The 13590-nt window shown below is 47.9% G+C and overlaps 1 protein-coding gene across 1 annotated transcript; it reads right to left on the bottom strand.

The window, feature by feature from the left end:
- Nucleotides 1–3990: 3990 nt before the first annotated feature.
- On the bottom strand, nt 3991–7807 carry LOC101356515 (calcitonin gene-related peptide 2). The gene is made up of 4 exons (XM_004369673.2): nt 7743–7807; nt 6618–6712; nt 6265–6396; nt 3991–4178 (listed from the first exon to the last, which is right to left on the bottom strand). The coding sequence occupies exons 2-4, from the start codon at nt 6701–6703 to the stop codon at nt 4019–4021; spliced, it is 378 nt and encodes a 125-aa protein (XP_004369730.1). The 5' UTR covers nt 6704–6712; nt 7743–7807; the 3' UTR covers nt 3991–4018.
- Between the last annotated feature and the right edge of the window lie 5783 nt (nt 7808–13590).

Genomic DNA, 13590 nt, shown 5'->3' with positions numbered 1-13590 from the left:
CCACATCACTCCAATCTCTGCTTCTGTAGTCACATCAACTTCTGATATGTGTCTGTCTTCTTCTCTGTGTATCTCTTATAAGGATACTTGTCATTGGATTTAGGGCCCACCCAGATTATCCAGGATAATCTCATTTTATAATCCTTGGTTTAATTACAACTGCAAAGAGCCTTTTTCCAAATAAGGTAACTTTCACAAATTACAGGTATTAGAACATAAACGTATCTTTTTGAGGGCCACCATTCAGCTCACTACACCTATCTTCACATAAAAACCTGTACATGAAAGTTCATAGTAATTCTATTCATAAATGCCAAAAATTGGAAACGACCCAAGAGTCCTTCAGCGGGTGAATGGATAAACCAACGGTGGCGTATGATACAATGTAATACTACTCAGCAATAGAAAAAACAAATTATTGATATACCCAACATGAATAAATCTCAAATGCATTATGCTAAGTAACAGAAGCCAGGATCAAAAGGTTACATACTGATTCCACTTATATGATATTCTGGAAAACATACTGCCAGAGACTTGAACCAAGTGCATCCAAAAATACGTTTTATAGAAACAGAAAACAGAACAGTCATTGCCAGTGGTTGAGGGCTGGGGGAGCAATTGACTGCAAAGGGAAAGCATGAGGGAATTTTGGAAAGTGATAGAACCATTTTGTATTTTAAATGTGTTGGTGGTATTTGTCAAAACTCATAGGACTGGACATCAAAAAGAATAAATTTTACTAAGTAAATTTAAAATTAAATTCTTAAAAAAAAAAGACATAGGCTGGGGCTCTGCAAACCCCATTTTCCTTTACCAGCTGCTCCCCATTGTTGTAGTTATTATTGTTGTTAGGTACCATCTAGTCAGTTCCAACTCATAGCAAGCGACCCTATGGGACAGAGTAGAATTGCCCCATAGAGTTTCTAAAGAGCAGCTGGTGGATTTGAACTGCCAACCTTTTGGTTAACAGCCAAACTCTTAACCACTTCACCACCAGGGCTCCACTGCTTCCATTAGGCTCTGCCTATTAGGGGTGTAAAAAGGAAACAAGAAGGCAAGAGGAAGGAGAAGAGACTTACTCCTTCCAATTCTGGTTTCTGTTTCTGTCAATGTCACCTACAATGTTTCTTTACTCTGGCAGGGAAGTTGGTTTTGTTTTGTTTTTCCATACTCCTAGACTAGCCTTGTTGCATCCCTTCAAAGATACTGGCATCAGCTGACCCCTGTCAATGGTCTGAAAAGCTTTATGCAAGTTTCTAGATTGTAATCACCCCACCTGTTTCCTTTGTTGCCCTAGCCCTGCAGGTGGTAGCTGCTTCCTACAGTTTCTATCTCTGGGCTACCTCTTGTTGTCTTTTGCCTTTTCAGTACTCTAATAACTATTGAGCCAATTTCTTATATTAAATTCTTTCTGTTAAAATTACTGATGTGGCTTCTGTTTTCCTGACTAGAACTTGACTGATAGAAAGCCAAAGTCTTTCCTATGCCCTACAAAGCCCTACATCATCTGTCCTCTCCATTACCTCTCTTCCCCCTCACTTACTGCCAATTCACAGGAACACAGAAGATAGAGGAACATGTTAAACCTCACCACAGCGATGCAATCATCAGAATCCAGAATGTGGAAAACGCTATTGGACAAAAAAACCTAGTCTGTCCAACAAATAAATTGCAAGGGGGAGAAAGGTTGGGGGGGAAACCTCTAAATTAGAAGAACCTTAAAAGATATCAGCTAATAGCAATGTGAGGACCTCATTTGAACTCTGATTTTATGTAAGACAATTGGGGAATTATGACTGGATGTGTGATTATATAAAAGAATTAAGAAATTGCCCATGTATTTTAGATATTTTTGTTATGTTAAAAGAGCTTTTCTCATTTAGAAACATGTGGTGAAATATTTATGGATGTATTGATGTATGGGGAGGGATAAGTATGGGGAGGGATGGTGGCTAGGATATAAATGTAATAACATTGACCATAAATTGATCATTGTAGAAGTCAAGTAATGGGCATATGGGGTTCATTATATTACATAAATACGAGATTGTTTGAATGTTTAAAAATTTTCCATGTGTCTCCCAAATCTGAGGGGCTAGCACATGAGGCAGCTAGGTCAAAGAATGGCTCACAGGAGTCTGGAAAGTATCAAGAGCCTCTGTTGAGAAGCATGTAGTGTAGTGGTTTCAAATGTAAGCTCTGGACACAGACACCTTGGTTGAAGTACTCACTCTGCCACTGCCTATCAGTGTGACTTAGGACTTCACTTCTCCATGTCTCAGTTTCCTCAGACGTTAAGTGGAAATAACAATGGTGTCTACCCCACAGTGTTGTAAAGATTAAATGAATTAACAGGCATAAAGCACCTACTTAGAAAATCATCTGGTCCGCTCAATAAATTATTATTATCTTACTACTACATAGGAAAAAAAAGTTGAAATGAACCACCAGGGACTTGAACCAAGTGTATTCAAAATATGTTTTTAATTTTGATGAAGTTCACAAATGGCACAGTATTGACATTTCCTTAAACAAATTATACAATCATGTTCTTAGACAACAAGGCACAGCATCACCATTACTACTTGTCCCCAGAGGCCACAAGAGGCAGTGATTTCATGTCCCCCTAAGGTTTGGCAGAGCTGCCAAGATCAACAGGATGTCTCTCAAAGAACCAAATCTTGCCACCAGATAAGCCATTGAGAGATGCTGTAACATTTACTGGACAGAGAATCAAATATAAATACGATGCACAACATATATGGAAATCGCCTATTTTGCATTCAGTTTCATTCCTTTCAAATGACAAAGGTGCTTTTTTTCAGTATCTAATTAGGATGAAAATGTGTATCTTCCATGGGGCTTTCTCACCAAGCGGTTGTCAGCAAAATTAATAGAAGTGGTGAGTTCAGCTTCATGGTACCTAGGACCAAAAAAGAAGAAGAGGAGGAGGCAGAGGAGGAGGGAAGAGAAGAATGGTGGAATAATCACAATTACTACTGAAAATGACACTAATTCTCAGAAGTGCTTCTTTAAACAGTATTAATAAATTATAGATATGAGATATAAGCAGGCTTTGCATGGTAAATGAAAATAAAACCAGTTCAACTGTTATTAGTAGTCGTAGTAAATAAATAGAGTTTTCAAGACTGTAGATCTTCATGGAAGCAGACTGCCACATCTTTCTCCTGTGGAGCGGCTGGTGGGTTTGAACTGCCACTGTGCCATCAGCATCCTTTATATATATATATAGATACATATATATATATACATATATAGATAGAGATATATATACATATATAGATACATATATATACATATATAGATACATACATAGATACATATATAGATATATACATATATAGATACATATATATATACATATATACATATATATGTATAAAGGGATATAGGGACCCTGATGGTGCAGTGGTTGAGAGCTATGGCTGTTAACCAAAAAGTCAGCACTTCAAGTCTATCAGCCACTCCTTGGAAACCCTATGGGGCAGTTCTACTCTGTCCTATAGGGTCGCTATGAGTCAGAATCAACTTGATGGCAATGGGTTATATATATGTATATATCCTTCATATATCTCATATACATGTAATTATATTATATATACATATATATAATATAATGATTACAGCCCTCTGGCCTGAATCTGTGAACACTAATCAAGGGTTGAACACTTTCTGAGCCTGCACTCATTAATAAGGAGTGGCCCCTGTTAAGGTTTGCAAGCCTCTCCCTTTCTGAATCCAGCAAGCATTTTTTCATTTCTCTTCTCAGAAAGAGGACACTGCATCTCTGCAGCATCTCCTAATATTCTGATTTAAAGCTTAGTTCTAGAAGGAATTCTACCTTAGGAGGAAGAATGTAATTGGAGAAAAGGGAACTAAAGAACCTACCAAGTCCAGAGGGCTTCAAAATGTGGATCTTAACCTTCAAAGCCCTTCCCCTCCCTTCCCCCAGAATATAAGGGAAGTCACCTTCTTCCTTGAGTCCCTCAGCTGCTCAGGCCTGAAGGTCCCTGCGGCGCCGGCCAAAGGCCTTGGATCCCACGTCAGTGGGCACAAAGTTGCTCTTCACCATGCCCCCTGATCTGCTCAGCCAGCCTGCCAGCCGGTGGGTCACACAGGTGGCAGTGTTGCAGGCTCTCTTCTGGGCGGTGACACTGATTTGCAAGCAGAGAAAGAAGGGAAGGCCTGTCAAGTGAGAGGCTGGTGGGAAGGAACCTGCCCCATGCGATCAACATAAAGGAACGCAGTTCTTTGACATACCACTTAACAGTAAGTGTTTCTCCTAAATGCAATTATCAAAACTGTTAGGGGAAATTGCCTGGCAGCCTTTGCTAGACGCCTTCCCAAAGGCTATGGCAGAAAACCCATTTCCTAGTATGGGCACATGCTGAAACCCTGTGGTCCGCTCCCTGGCTTCACACTTGCCAGAGTGGAAATGCCCCTTACACACAGTCCCTTTGGGACCAGGAATGAGTGGTCAACAAAGGCCCAGCCCCATCCCAAAACACCCAGGGAGTATACAGAGGCCGTGCCCCAGCCACAAGCACCAACAAAACTTCCAAGGGAAATGAAAATCCCCTAAAGTCTTACCTGGAAGAAGCTTAGATAACAGGGTTTGCAGCACCCTCTCCCAGAGGTGCTTACCTGCTCCTTAGCATACTGTTCTTGATGCTTGAGCTGTTTCATAGGGACCACCGACCAAGCCCTGGGCCCAGCTACCTTGAGGCTAAAGCTACTTATTCTAAGCATAGGCCCTGGGCCCCCAAGTCTTGAATGTGGGCCAAAGCAATGACCAACACAGCATAGGTCCTTTTCGAAAAATAGTTTATTCACCACATGAGATATGAGGGAGGTGCTTATTTAATACATTCAGAAGCAGGAAATAGAGGGCTATGCCACGAAATCCTCCAGGGTCTCAAGAAACTACCCTCATTCTCTTTGATTTTAACCAGGTCCATGAGCCCTGCTCTTTCTCCTTCCATCGTGAGGTCCCCGACATTCTCTGTCATAAGCAAAACTACCAAATATAGCTTGAATAGCAATTAGAGAGGGATACGCATGCATCAAATTCATAAGAGGAAGTAAGAAACGAAATCAGGAAGGAGTGGGAGGAGTTCAGTTGGCATAAGTAGGAGGAGCTGTCACTCTCAAAACCGCCGGCCATATCTGCCTCTTTTCTTGCCAGGTGTTCCAGCCCCGAAGTTGATGCCAGAAAACGTATGAAACTTGTTCAGGTCCTGCGAGTATGTGCCCAGCATGCAGGTACTCAGACTACTGCACCGCTTAGTTCTGAGGCTGTCCAGGCTGCAGGGAAAAGACATGCCAGACAGTACCATGCACCATGCTCTGCCCCGTGGGCAGTCACGCGGAAGGTTAGACCAGGGAGGGGCACCTCAAGCAGGGGCAGGAGGGGCAGGCAGGTGGGCAGCTCATACATCCTCCCTCAGGAGATTCAGAGGTAGACCGGGCCAGGGCAGTGTGAGGAAGGGCTAGGGTGGGGAAAGGGTGACCTTTCCCCACATTCCACATGCTGGTCAGTCCTTCATGCTCTGCAGAGGGGATTCTCAGGGTGGATAAAGGTGCAATGCATGTCTCTTCAGGGCAGTTCTGAGGCCAGGTCAGGGGGTGGTCTCTGCTCCAAGCTCAGGGTGTACCGGGAGGTGGAGTGAGGAAGGTGCTCTCTCTGGCCCCGTGACAACATGCATATCTCCATAGATGCTCCACAGAGAGCAGGCAGGTCCTTCATATCTAAAGACCCCAGACCTACCTCAGACACTGCTCTATGTGGCCCCACCCTCTGCAAGGCTTTGCCTTTACCTTGCAAATGTGGAGTGAAGGCTCCTTGCAGGTGTGAAAGAATAACATGCAGGTTAATCAAGTGGGGCCACATTTCTAAAAGCTCCTGAGATATACAGGGCCTCACACTTACCAGTCCTAACTCATCCAGTGCTGGGAGGTCTTCTCAATACGGCCAGACCAATTCCCAGAGTAAGTGATTCCACACTTTCCCAATTCACTTCCTAACAGTCTTTGGAAGTAGAACTTTTAATGTAGTCTAACCACAGTCCCTCCAGCTGCAGCTGGACATTTATCTTCAGTGGAGCCTGAGAACAGCTGGGTCTGGTGACCTCCTGGAGGGCTCCTGGCCAGGTGTGTTCTCTCCTACCTCTTGGGATTTGTCTTTCTGTGTATACCAGGAGGGAGGGGAGGCCCTGTGCTGGGCGGGGCCTGGAGACTTACCTGGAATCCTCAGTCTCCTGCTCCAGCTCACTGGCCTTCATCTGCACAAAGTCCTTCACTAGTGCAGCCAGCAGGAGGCGCGCTTCCTCCTCATTGAGTGTAGCCGGGTCTGGGCTGTTCTCTAAGGCAGACCTGGGGAGAGGAAGCAAACCCAATGCAGGCCCTGAGACCCTTGCCTGCCCCCTCCTTTAAGCATGTGGCCGCTCTGACTCCCAGGGGGACGGGTCCTGAGGCCAATGTCCATCCCAGGACACTGATTCACTGGGAGCCAAGTGCCACTGTGACCTCAGAGTGGAACTGTCTAATTCCAGGTACAGTGGGAGGGGCGTGCGTTCCTGAGAGGGCTGTCTCACCTGAATGGCGCTGCCTGGAGGTTGCCTGCTTGCCACAGGACCAAGATGCTAAGAGCGAGGAAGGGGGAGAACTTCCCGAAGCCCATGGCGCCTCTCTGTAAAAACAGAATGAGGTTACCACTGCACTGAGACCAACCACTACCTTCGAGCCCGCAGACCGAGGTTCTAGTCCTGCCTCTGCATCAACTGCCGCGTGACCTCAGGCAGGTTACCTCACTTCCCCATGCCTCTGTTTGTTCATCTGCGGAATGGGCTGCTGTGACGCTCTAAAGTTACATTGAGTGAATGGCTTGCTGGAACAGAAACAGGTGTGCTGGCGAAGGAGGAGGGGAGGGCTATTCTGGTTCTGCTCTGTGGAAGTCCAGGGAGAAAGCCACAGACACACACAAGCGCATGTACTCCCCACCTTTTGCCCTGATCTGTGCAGAGACCAACCCAGATCCAACCTTCTGCACGCTCAAGCCTGTCTTCTCCTGGACAGAAAAATTTAGGACCCTTTCCCCTCTGCTGGGCTTCCAGCCAACGCATGGGAAGAGAGGGCGAAAAGCGTAGATTGGAAAGGAGCGCTAATCTCTCACTCTGCGGGTTTGGATCTGGGGAAAGTTTAATTTAACGTGCCGGCGCTCTGCCCGAGCGCTTATTGGCCAGCAGGTGCTGTTGGACGCCCGCACTGCGAGGCGAGCTCACCGCCCTGGTCCGCGGACGACACTGCCCCAGGTTCGGGTCCGATGTCCTAGGAATGCCCGCGGGCTGGAGGTGCCTCTGAGGCAAGCTCAGAGCTCCGCCGTCCCGGCAACCAAAAATGATGCCTGAGGATGCAGACGACGCAGGGGACTTCTTGGCCAAACTCCGGCAGGATCCTGCGCGCCGACGGGCTTCCAGCTCACAGGCAGAGCCCTGGAGATGCTCGGGGTTCACTGGAGCTCTTTAGGAGACAATGTGGGAGACAGCTCCCAACCGCCCGCCTTTTCCCGAGCCCCGCAGAGAGGGTGGCTGGGACCACCCTGCTGTAGGTCAGCCCGAGATGGCAGTGGAGAGGCAAAGGAGAAGCAGGCAGACAGAGTAAACTGAATGCCCTCATCAAGAGGCGGGTTATTAGAGTGAGCGGGATGGGAAGTTCCTTACCTGGCGACCCGCGTTTCGAGGCAGAGAGAGAGGCCGGTCCACCCGGGATGGGCACAACGCCTGCTGTGGGTGCCTACCGGGTAGAGCCCCCGGTTCTTATTCTAATGATAGCGGGAGGGGGGACCCCACAAGCCCACGCAGCCAATCCAAAGTGGCCAGGACTAGCCAATCAGAGGACCGACCGAGCTCCAATTGCGTCATTGCTCTTGCTTCCGGCACCCGCTCACTAGGGAGGGGACGGTCCGCTCCCGCTGTCGTTTTCATTGAGGTCATTGCTTGAGGAGGTGGAGGGACTGGGGCTAGAGAGAGCGAAGAGCCTTAGACGTCCAGGAAGTGGGGGCAAGTTGGGGGAGAGTTTGGCGTCACCAACATGCGGGGCCTGAGCTTCTCTCGCCTCCCCTTGACGCCTCAACTCCGACCTCGCACTCCCCTCTGGCCACCCCAGTGCCGAACCCGGGCCTAACAGCCTGGACCCCAGGGAGGTTGTGCAGGGTTTTAAAGGGATCGAAGCTGAAATAGCCCACGGTGGTGGGGGTGGGGGTTAAAAGATTAGTCTTTTGGGACCACCTTGGATGTTCCTGAGATAGCCCCAGCCCACAGTGCCCTGGCGCACACCGGCCTCTGAGGAGGTTGTTTGGCTTCCAGTCTGGCAGCCGAGCAGTCTCTGACACACGTCTCTGGGACTGGTGGAAACGGGGAGAGGACTGGGGAGGAGGCTACACTGGCACTGCCTGCACAGAGGGTGCGGCATCCCCCACCCTAATCTCCAAACCTCGACTGCAGCACCAGAGTTGGTTTACACAGCTGCCCTAAAACTCTAGCCGCCTGTTTCCAAGCTGCAGGGCTGGGACGGCCTGTGCCCGGGTGTCTATCTCTTTTCACACACCCGCCCCACTTCCCTGAAGCGCGGGAGAGCTGAGCGCGCACGGGGGTCCAGCGCCCACGCGCGGAGGAGAGCGGGTGCTGCAGACCCAAGGGGCATCCTGCAGGGCTTCATACGCGCTCGGCTCCTAGGTACAGACCGGTAGGTGCACGCATTCGCGCCTCCATCCCGCCGGGCGGCAGTCACGTACTCCCATACCTGAAACCCCCGCCACACTGACTTTTCGCACACACATAGACACTGCCGCAGAGAGCCAGCACAAGATCAATCCTATGAGCCCTTATCAGCCACTGGCCAGGGGCGGATTATCCAATAGGTAAGGTAAGCACAGTGTTTACCTTGTTTACCAGATCATCTTCAGTGAACAATTCCACATTTTTTTCCACCACATCAAAGATTCTGCTTACAGGTATGGCTTACATCTGTTTCTCTCCCAACCCCACAGCACTTTCGTACAGAATCAAAGCCTCTTTTCAAATTTACAGTCCCTGACAGGGGTGGATGGCCCAGTAAGCAAGGTAAGCACGGGTTTACTTGTGCTTACTTACTAACCTGTAGTGAACAATTTCACATGGGTTTCACCACATCAGACTATTCACTACAGATGCTATGGTAAGCAAGGTAAGCACCGTGCTTATGTTGCCTATTGGATAACCCGCTCCTGACACTGGCAAAAAAGACTCTCCCACAGGAACCCAAATCATCCATGTCCATACGCAAAAGCAACCTCGCGTGTTTCTGCTCCCCAAGACAGGCACGCTTTACACACACAGGGGCACACACTCTGGCGCCAACTCACAGCATACGCGCGCGCGAATACACACACACACACACACACACATATTCACAGTCACTGATACAGCTTCTCCCTTTTTTCCTATAGAAAGCTAGGTTCTAAGACTCGGCGCTGCGGCCGCCCGCAGCTAACCCGACGTGGAGAAAACACGCAAACTCTGGCCAAAAGGGCGCGGAACCGGCGGAGAGTAGGAGCAGGTGGGGAGGAAGAGAGGAAGCACCGCCCACCCCGGCTCCTCCAGATTTGCTCTGCGCGGTTTGGCGGCTCCGCAGCTGCGCCCGTAACTGCGTTCGCCCGCGCCTCTTGGCCTCCGGTAGCGCACTCTTGAAGTCTCGCTTGGGGATGCCGGGAAGGGGCCGAAACCAGGGCCCTCTCGGGATCCCCCAGGCTGCTACTCAATGCTTCTGCAAGACAGAAAGGAATTCAGGGAATGTCTGTCTAGGCCCTCCGGTTTTTACTCTCTGTGGCAGGACCCTGGGAACCATTAGATCCAGAATCTGCTACGGGGCCAGAGGGTGGGATGGCGGCCGGCACTCGGGCAATTGAAACCACATGCAACTCTCAACGAATCCAGACCGCAGACTCCGGCGACTGTCCAGAGCCTACAACACTGGCGTGCAGAGTGCACGGTGGCAAGATAGCCCAGAGTCGCCTACTCCCTCGGGAAGACAGGGTTACACCAATACGTGACTAGGACAGGAGGGCTCTTAAAAAGAAAAAAGTTGCCGTCCACTCGATTCCTAGGACTCCTAAAAAGCAACAACAAAAAAAGCCCATTGCCATCGAGTCAATTCCGACTCATGGCAACCCTGTTGGTCAAGGTTTCCAAGGAGTGGTTCGTAGATTCGAACTACCAACCTTTTGGTTGGCAGCCAAACTCTTAACCACTGAGCCACCAGGGCTCCCTCATGCCGCTACCACTCCTAGGACACTTGAAATTCCTCACTAAATCCGCTGCTAAGGAATTTTTCCATACAATAAGATCTCTGCGCCACCGTTGTCGGACTCGGCTTTGGGTACAACCGGAACCTGGACACCACCTTTCTTGGGGACCTGTCCTCCCAATGCCCTATGAATCCAAAGGGAGATTTCAGTGCACGTTTTCCTGATTCTGGCGGGATTTAGGGACCTGCCGGGCTGAAAGGCTTTTTGGGAGGGGCTACCAGGGTAAGGCCTTTGCGCTCTACACTACCTCTTCCCCGACCACCGCCAGGGTCTTGGAGCCCTGGCGGAGCTCGTTGCCTGCCCCAGCAGCTTGGGGCAGCATCACTCTACATAGGGCTCTGGGGATAAGGAGAAAGAGCTGGGCCAGCGGCGGGGGTAGGAGGGACGGGAGAGAAGATACTCCACGAAGTAATCAATGGTGCGCGGGGCCCTGGGAGTAGGCGGGAAGTGCATGAAGGTCTGGGTTGGTGTTTGGCCAAAAATATCAACCTGGAATCATTTTAAACTCTCGAAGCTGAGGGATGGAAAGCCGTCACCCTCTCCAGAGACCAGGTCTGTGTCCCTAGAGCTTTCCAAAAAGATTGGGACAGACCAGACCATGCTGCCTGCGCGAGGGGAGCAAACCCGGTTGTGCCTTCCGCTACACGGGCGCGCACTTGGTGGCCCACAACCCTGCGGAGAGCGCTTGCGTCCGACCAACTCCAAGGCGGTTTCTATAATGGCCGCCCGGACTCGGATCCCTGCGCTCTGAGCAGAGCGCTCACCAGACAGGAGAGAAGCTTAGCAACCTTAACAAAGATATACCCGGTTCCGCGCACTCGTCATCTTCTTGGGTGCCCGGGATGGGACTGGCTATTTTAGCTCTGAGCAGCCAGCATTATTTCACATAGTCTTCTTCCCCCACTAGTGTCTTTGTACAGTGCCTGGCATATAGTAGGAGCATAGCAAATGCTTGGTGAAAGGGGAGAGAGCGAGAGGATGGAGGAAAAAATAGTTCCATGGGTTCATTACCATAAGAGAACGTGAATCTTTGTCAGCAGTAAATTTTTGGCCAAGCTGAATTGGGCTGTAAACCCAATTTAGTTCCATTAGATGGCAGAGCAAATCGTTGAGCCAAAGACGCTCCTCTTTTTGCTTAATAAAAGGAATCCGTGTCCTGGTGAAAACTTTCTGGAATCTGTGTAATGTGCGAGAAAGCACTGAGGGCTTCTCTTTAGGAGTCCACCCATTTGAAAAGCAAAATGAGGTGGTTTTCCTCAATCCATCCTTGTATTACGTTAGCCAGTGAATGGGAGGAAAAGTCAATAAAATAATTTGCTTTTTTTAGAAAATTGCATCCTGATTTCCCTGGAACTCTTCAGCTTCTAAGGCATCCCCCAATCAAACCAACTAACAAGAGTTTACAGAGAATATTTTTCCAGGAATGCTTTAACTTTTAAATCATCTTTTAAATATTTTGTGCTCAGTTTAAATATTTTATATCGTTACTTTTCACGTTTGAAAAATGGTCCTCTTAAAATTTTAGAAAGAAACAGATTCCAGGTACTATAGCTTGTGAAATTCGTTTTTCTTATTTTAAATTTGCCTTGTTTTCTTTACGATTTTCCTAAAATAAATATTCCTTGGGAGGAAGTTTCATTTATTCAAAAAATATTTGCGGACTTATTATGTGCCTGACATTAGGAATTCAGCAGTGAACAAAACAAAAACCCCTTCCTTGTGCTTACATTATTAATTTTAAAAACAAAAACTGTTGACTGTTGAGTTGACTCCAAGTCATGGGGACCCCATGTGTGTCAGAGTAGACATAGGGTTTTCAATGGCTGACTTTTCCGAAGTAGATGGACAGGGCTTTCTTCCGAGGTGCCTCCAGGTGGACTCCAACTACCAATCTTTTGGTTAGCAGCTGAATCCTTAACCATTTGAATCATCCAGGGGCTCCTGCTTATATTATAGTAATGTACTTACCAAGAGCCCTTGTGTAACACTCTTCCCTCCATCCCCCAAAAATCCCTATCCTACTCACATCCTCTAAATATAGTAATATCTATTTGCTTGTTAAATAGATATTCAAGGTTTATATTATTATGACCATGTACATATTAGTCCCAGCTGAGCCATATAGTGTACTCTGATTACATTTCCTTGTACATTTGTTTTGAGTTACTAATTCCCTCTCTTTTCATTTGCTTAATTTTCTTTGTGCCCATCATTCATTGATCCCTTTTCCTGAATCTCATTTCTTCCTCATTCTTGGTTTACTCGCTCACTTTAGTGGAGCACATTAACCATTATATGGTTGATAGATTCTTCAGGAAATAGAATTTTCTGGAAATAGCATTCTAGGTTAGAGGTAGAGTATAAACCTGATGAGCAAGGAAGGAAGCTGAAGGTTTTTTACCATTCACTATGAAGACTTTCATTACTGTGCCACATGTCTGCTCTGAGTTGTGCTTGGTGTCCTTCAATCTAGAGCCTCTCAGGTTCATTCCCTTCAGAGGGCAATTCTCCAGTTTTCTTTTGTTTTGTTTTTTCTGGGACGCAGGAGGGATAGTTACCTGACTGCAAAGAATTTAGAAGGAAATCACTGGTAGTCTAACTGCCCATTTTAAAGATTTACAGTCACTCTTATTTTCAGCTCCTCTCATTACCCACCAACAGAGGCATTTAATTGCTCAAAGCCCTGTGCTTTTCCAAGGTCCTTGCTTCTTGGTGGTTAAGAGCTCTGCTGCTAACCAGAAGGTTGGCAGTTCAAATCCACCAGCTGCTCCTTGGAAACCCCATGCGGCAGTTCTACTCTGTCCTATATGAGTTGGAGTCAACTCGACACCAACGGGTTTGGTGCTTCTTGGTGGCTTTCCCTCCTCTACCAGAGTCTACACTAGAGATCTAAGTCTTTACGTAGCTTTCCCTTCTGCCAAACCAGTTGAGAATAATGGCTACAGGGTGGGAGATGCAGACAGTCTTCACAGAGCTCTCAAATGACACTCAATCCCCTGGGCACTCTACCTCAGCTAATTCTGACTCCCCCGTCACAGGCCACCTGCTTAGAGGGGCTGCCCTCCCCAAATCCCAGAGAAATAGAAATGCCAACATCCACTCATGTAAGTCTAGAGACCCAAGAATATTTTTAGATTTGTCAGTGCCTGCCAGGGAATGAGCAAAGTGTGATGGCCCAGGCCCAAGCTGGTTCCTCTGAAAGATGGACAGACTCAGTGAGTGAC

The sequence above is a fragment of the Trichechus manatus genome, unplaced genomic scaffold (assembly GCF_000243295.1).
Source record: "Trichechus manatus latirostris isolate Lorelei unplaced genomic scaffold, TriManLat1.0 scaffold00006, whole genome shotgun sequence".
NCBI lineage: Eukaryota > Metazoa > Chordata > Mammalia > Sirenia > Trichechidae > Trichechus > Trichechus manatus.
This window is presented reverse-complemented; position numbering and strand designations above follow the sequence as displayed.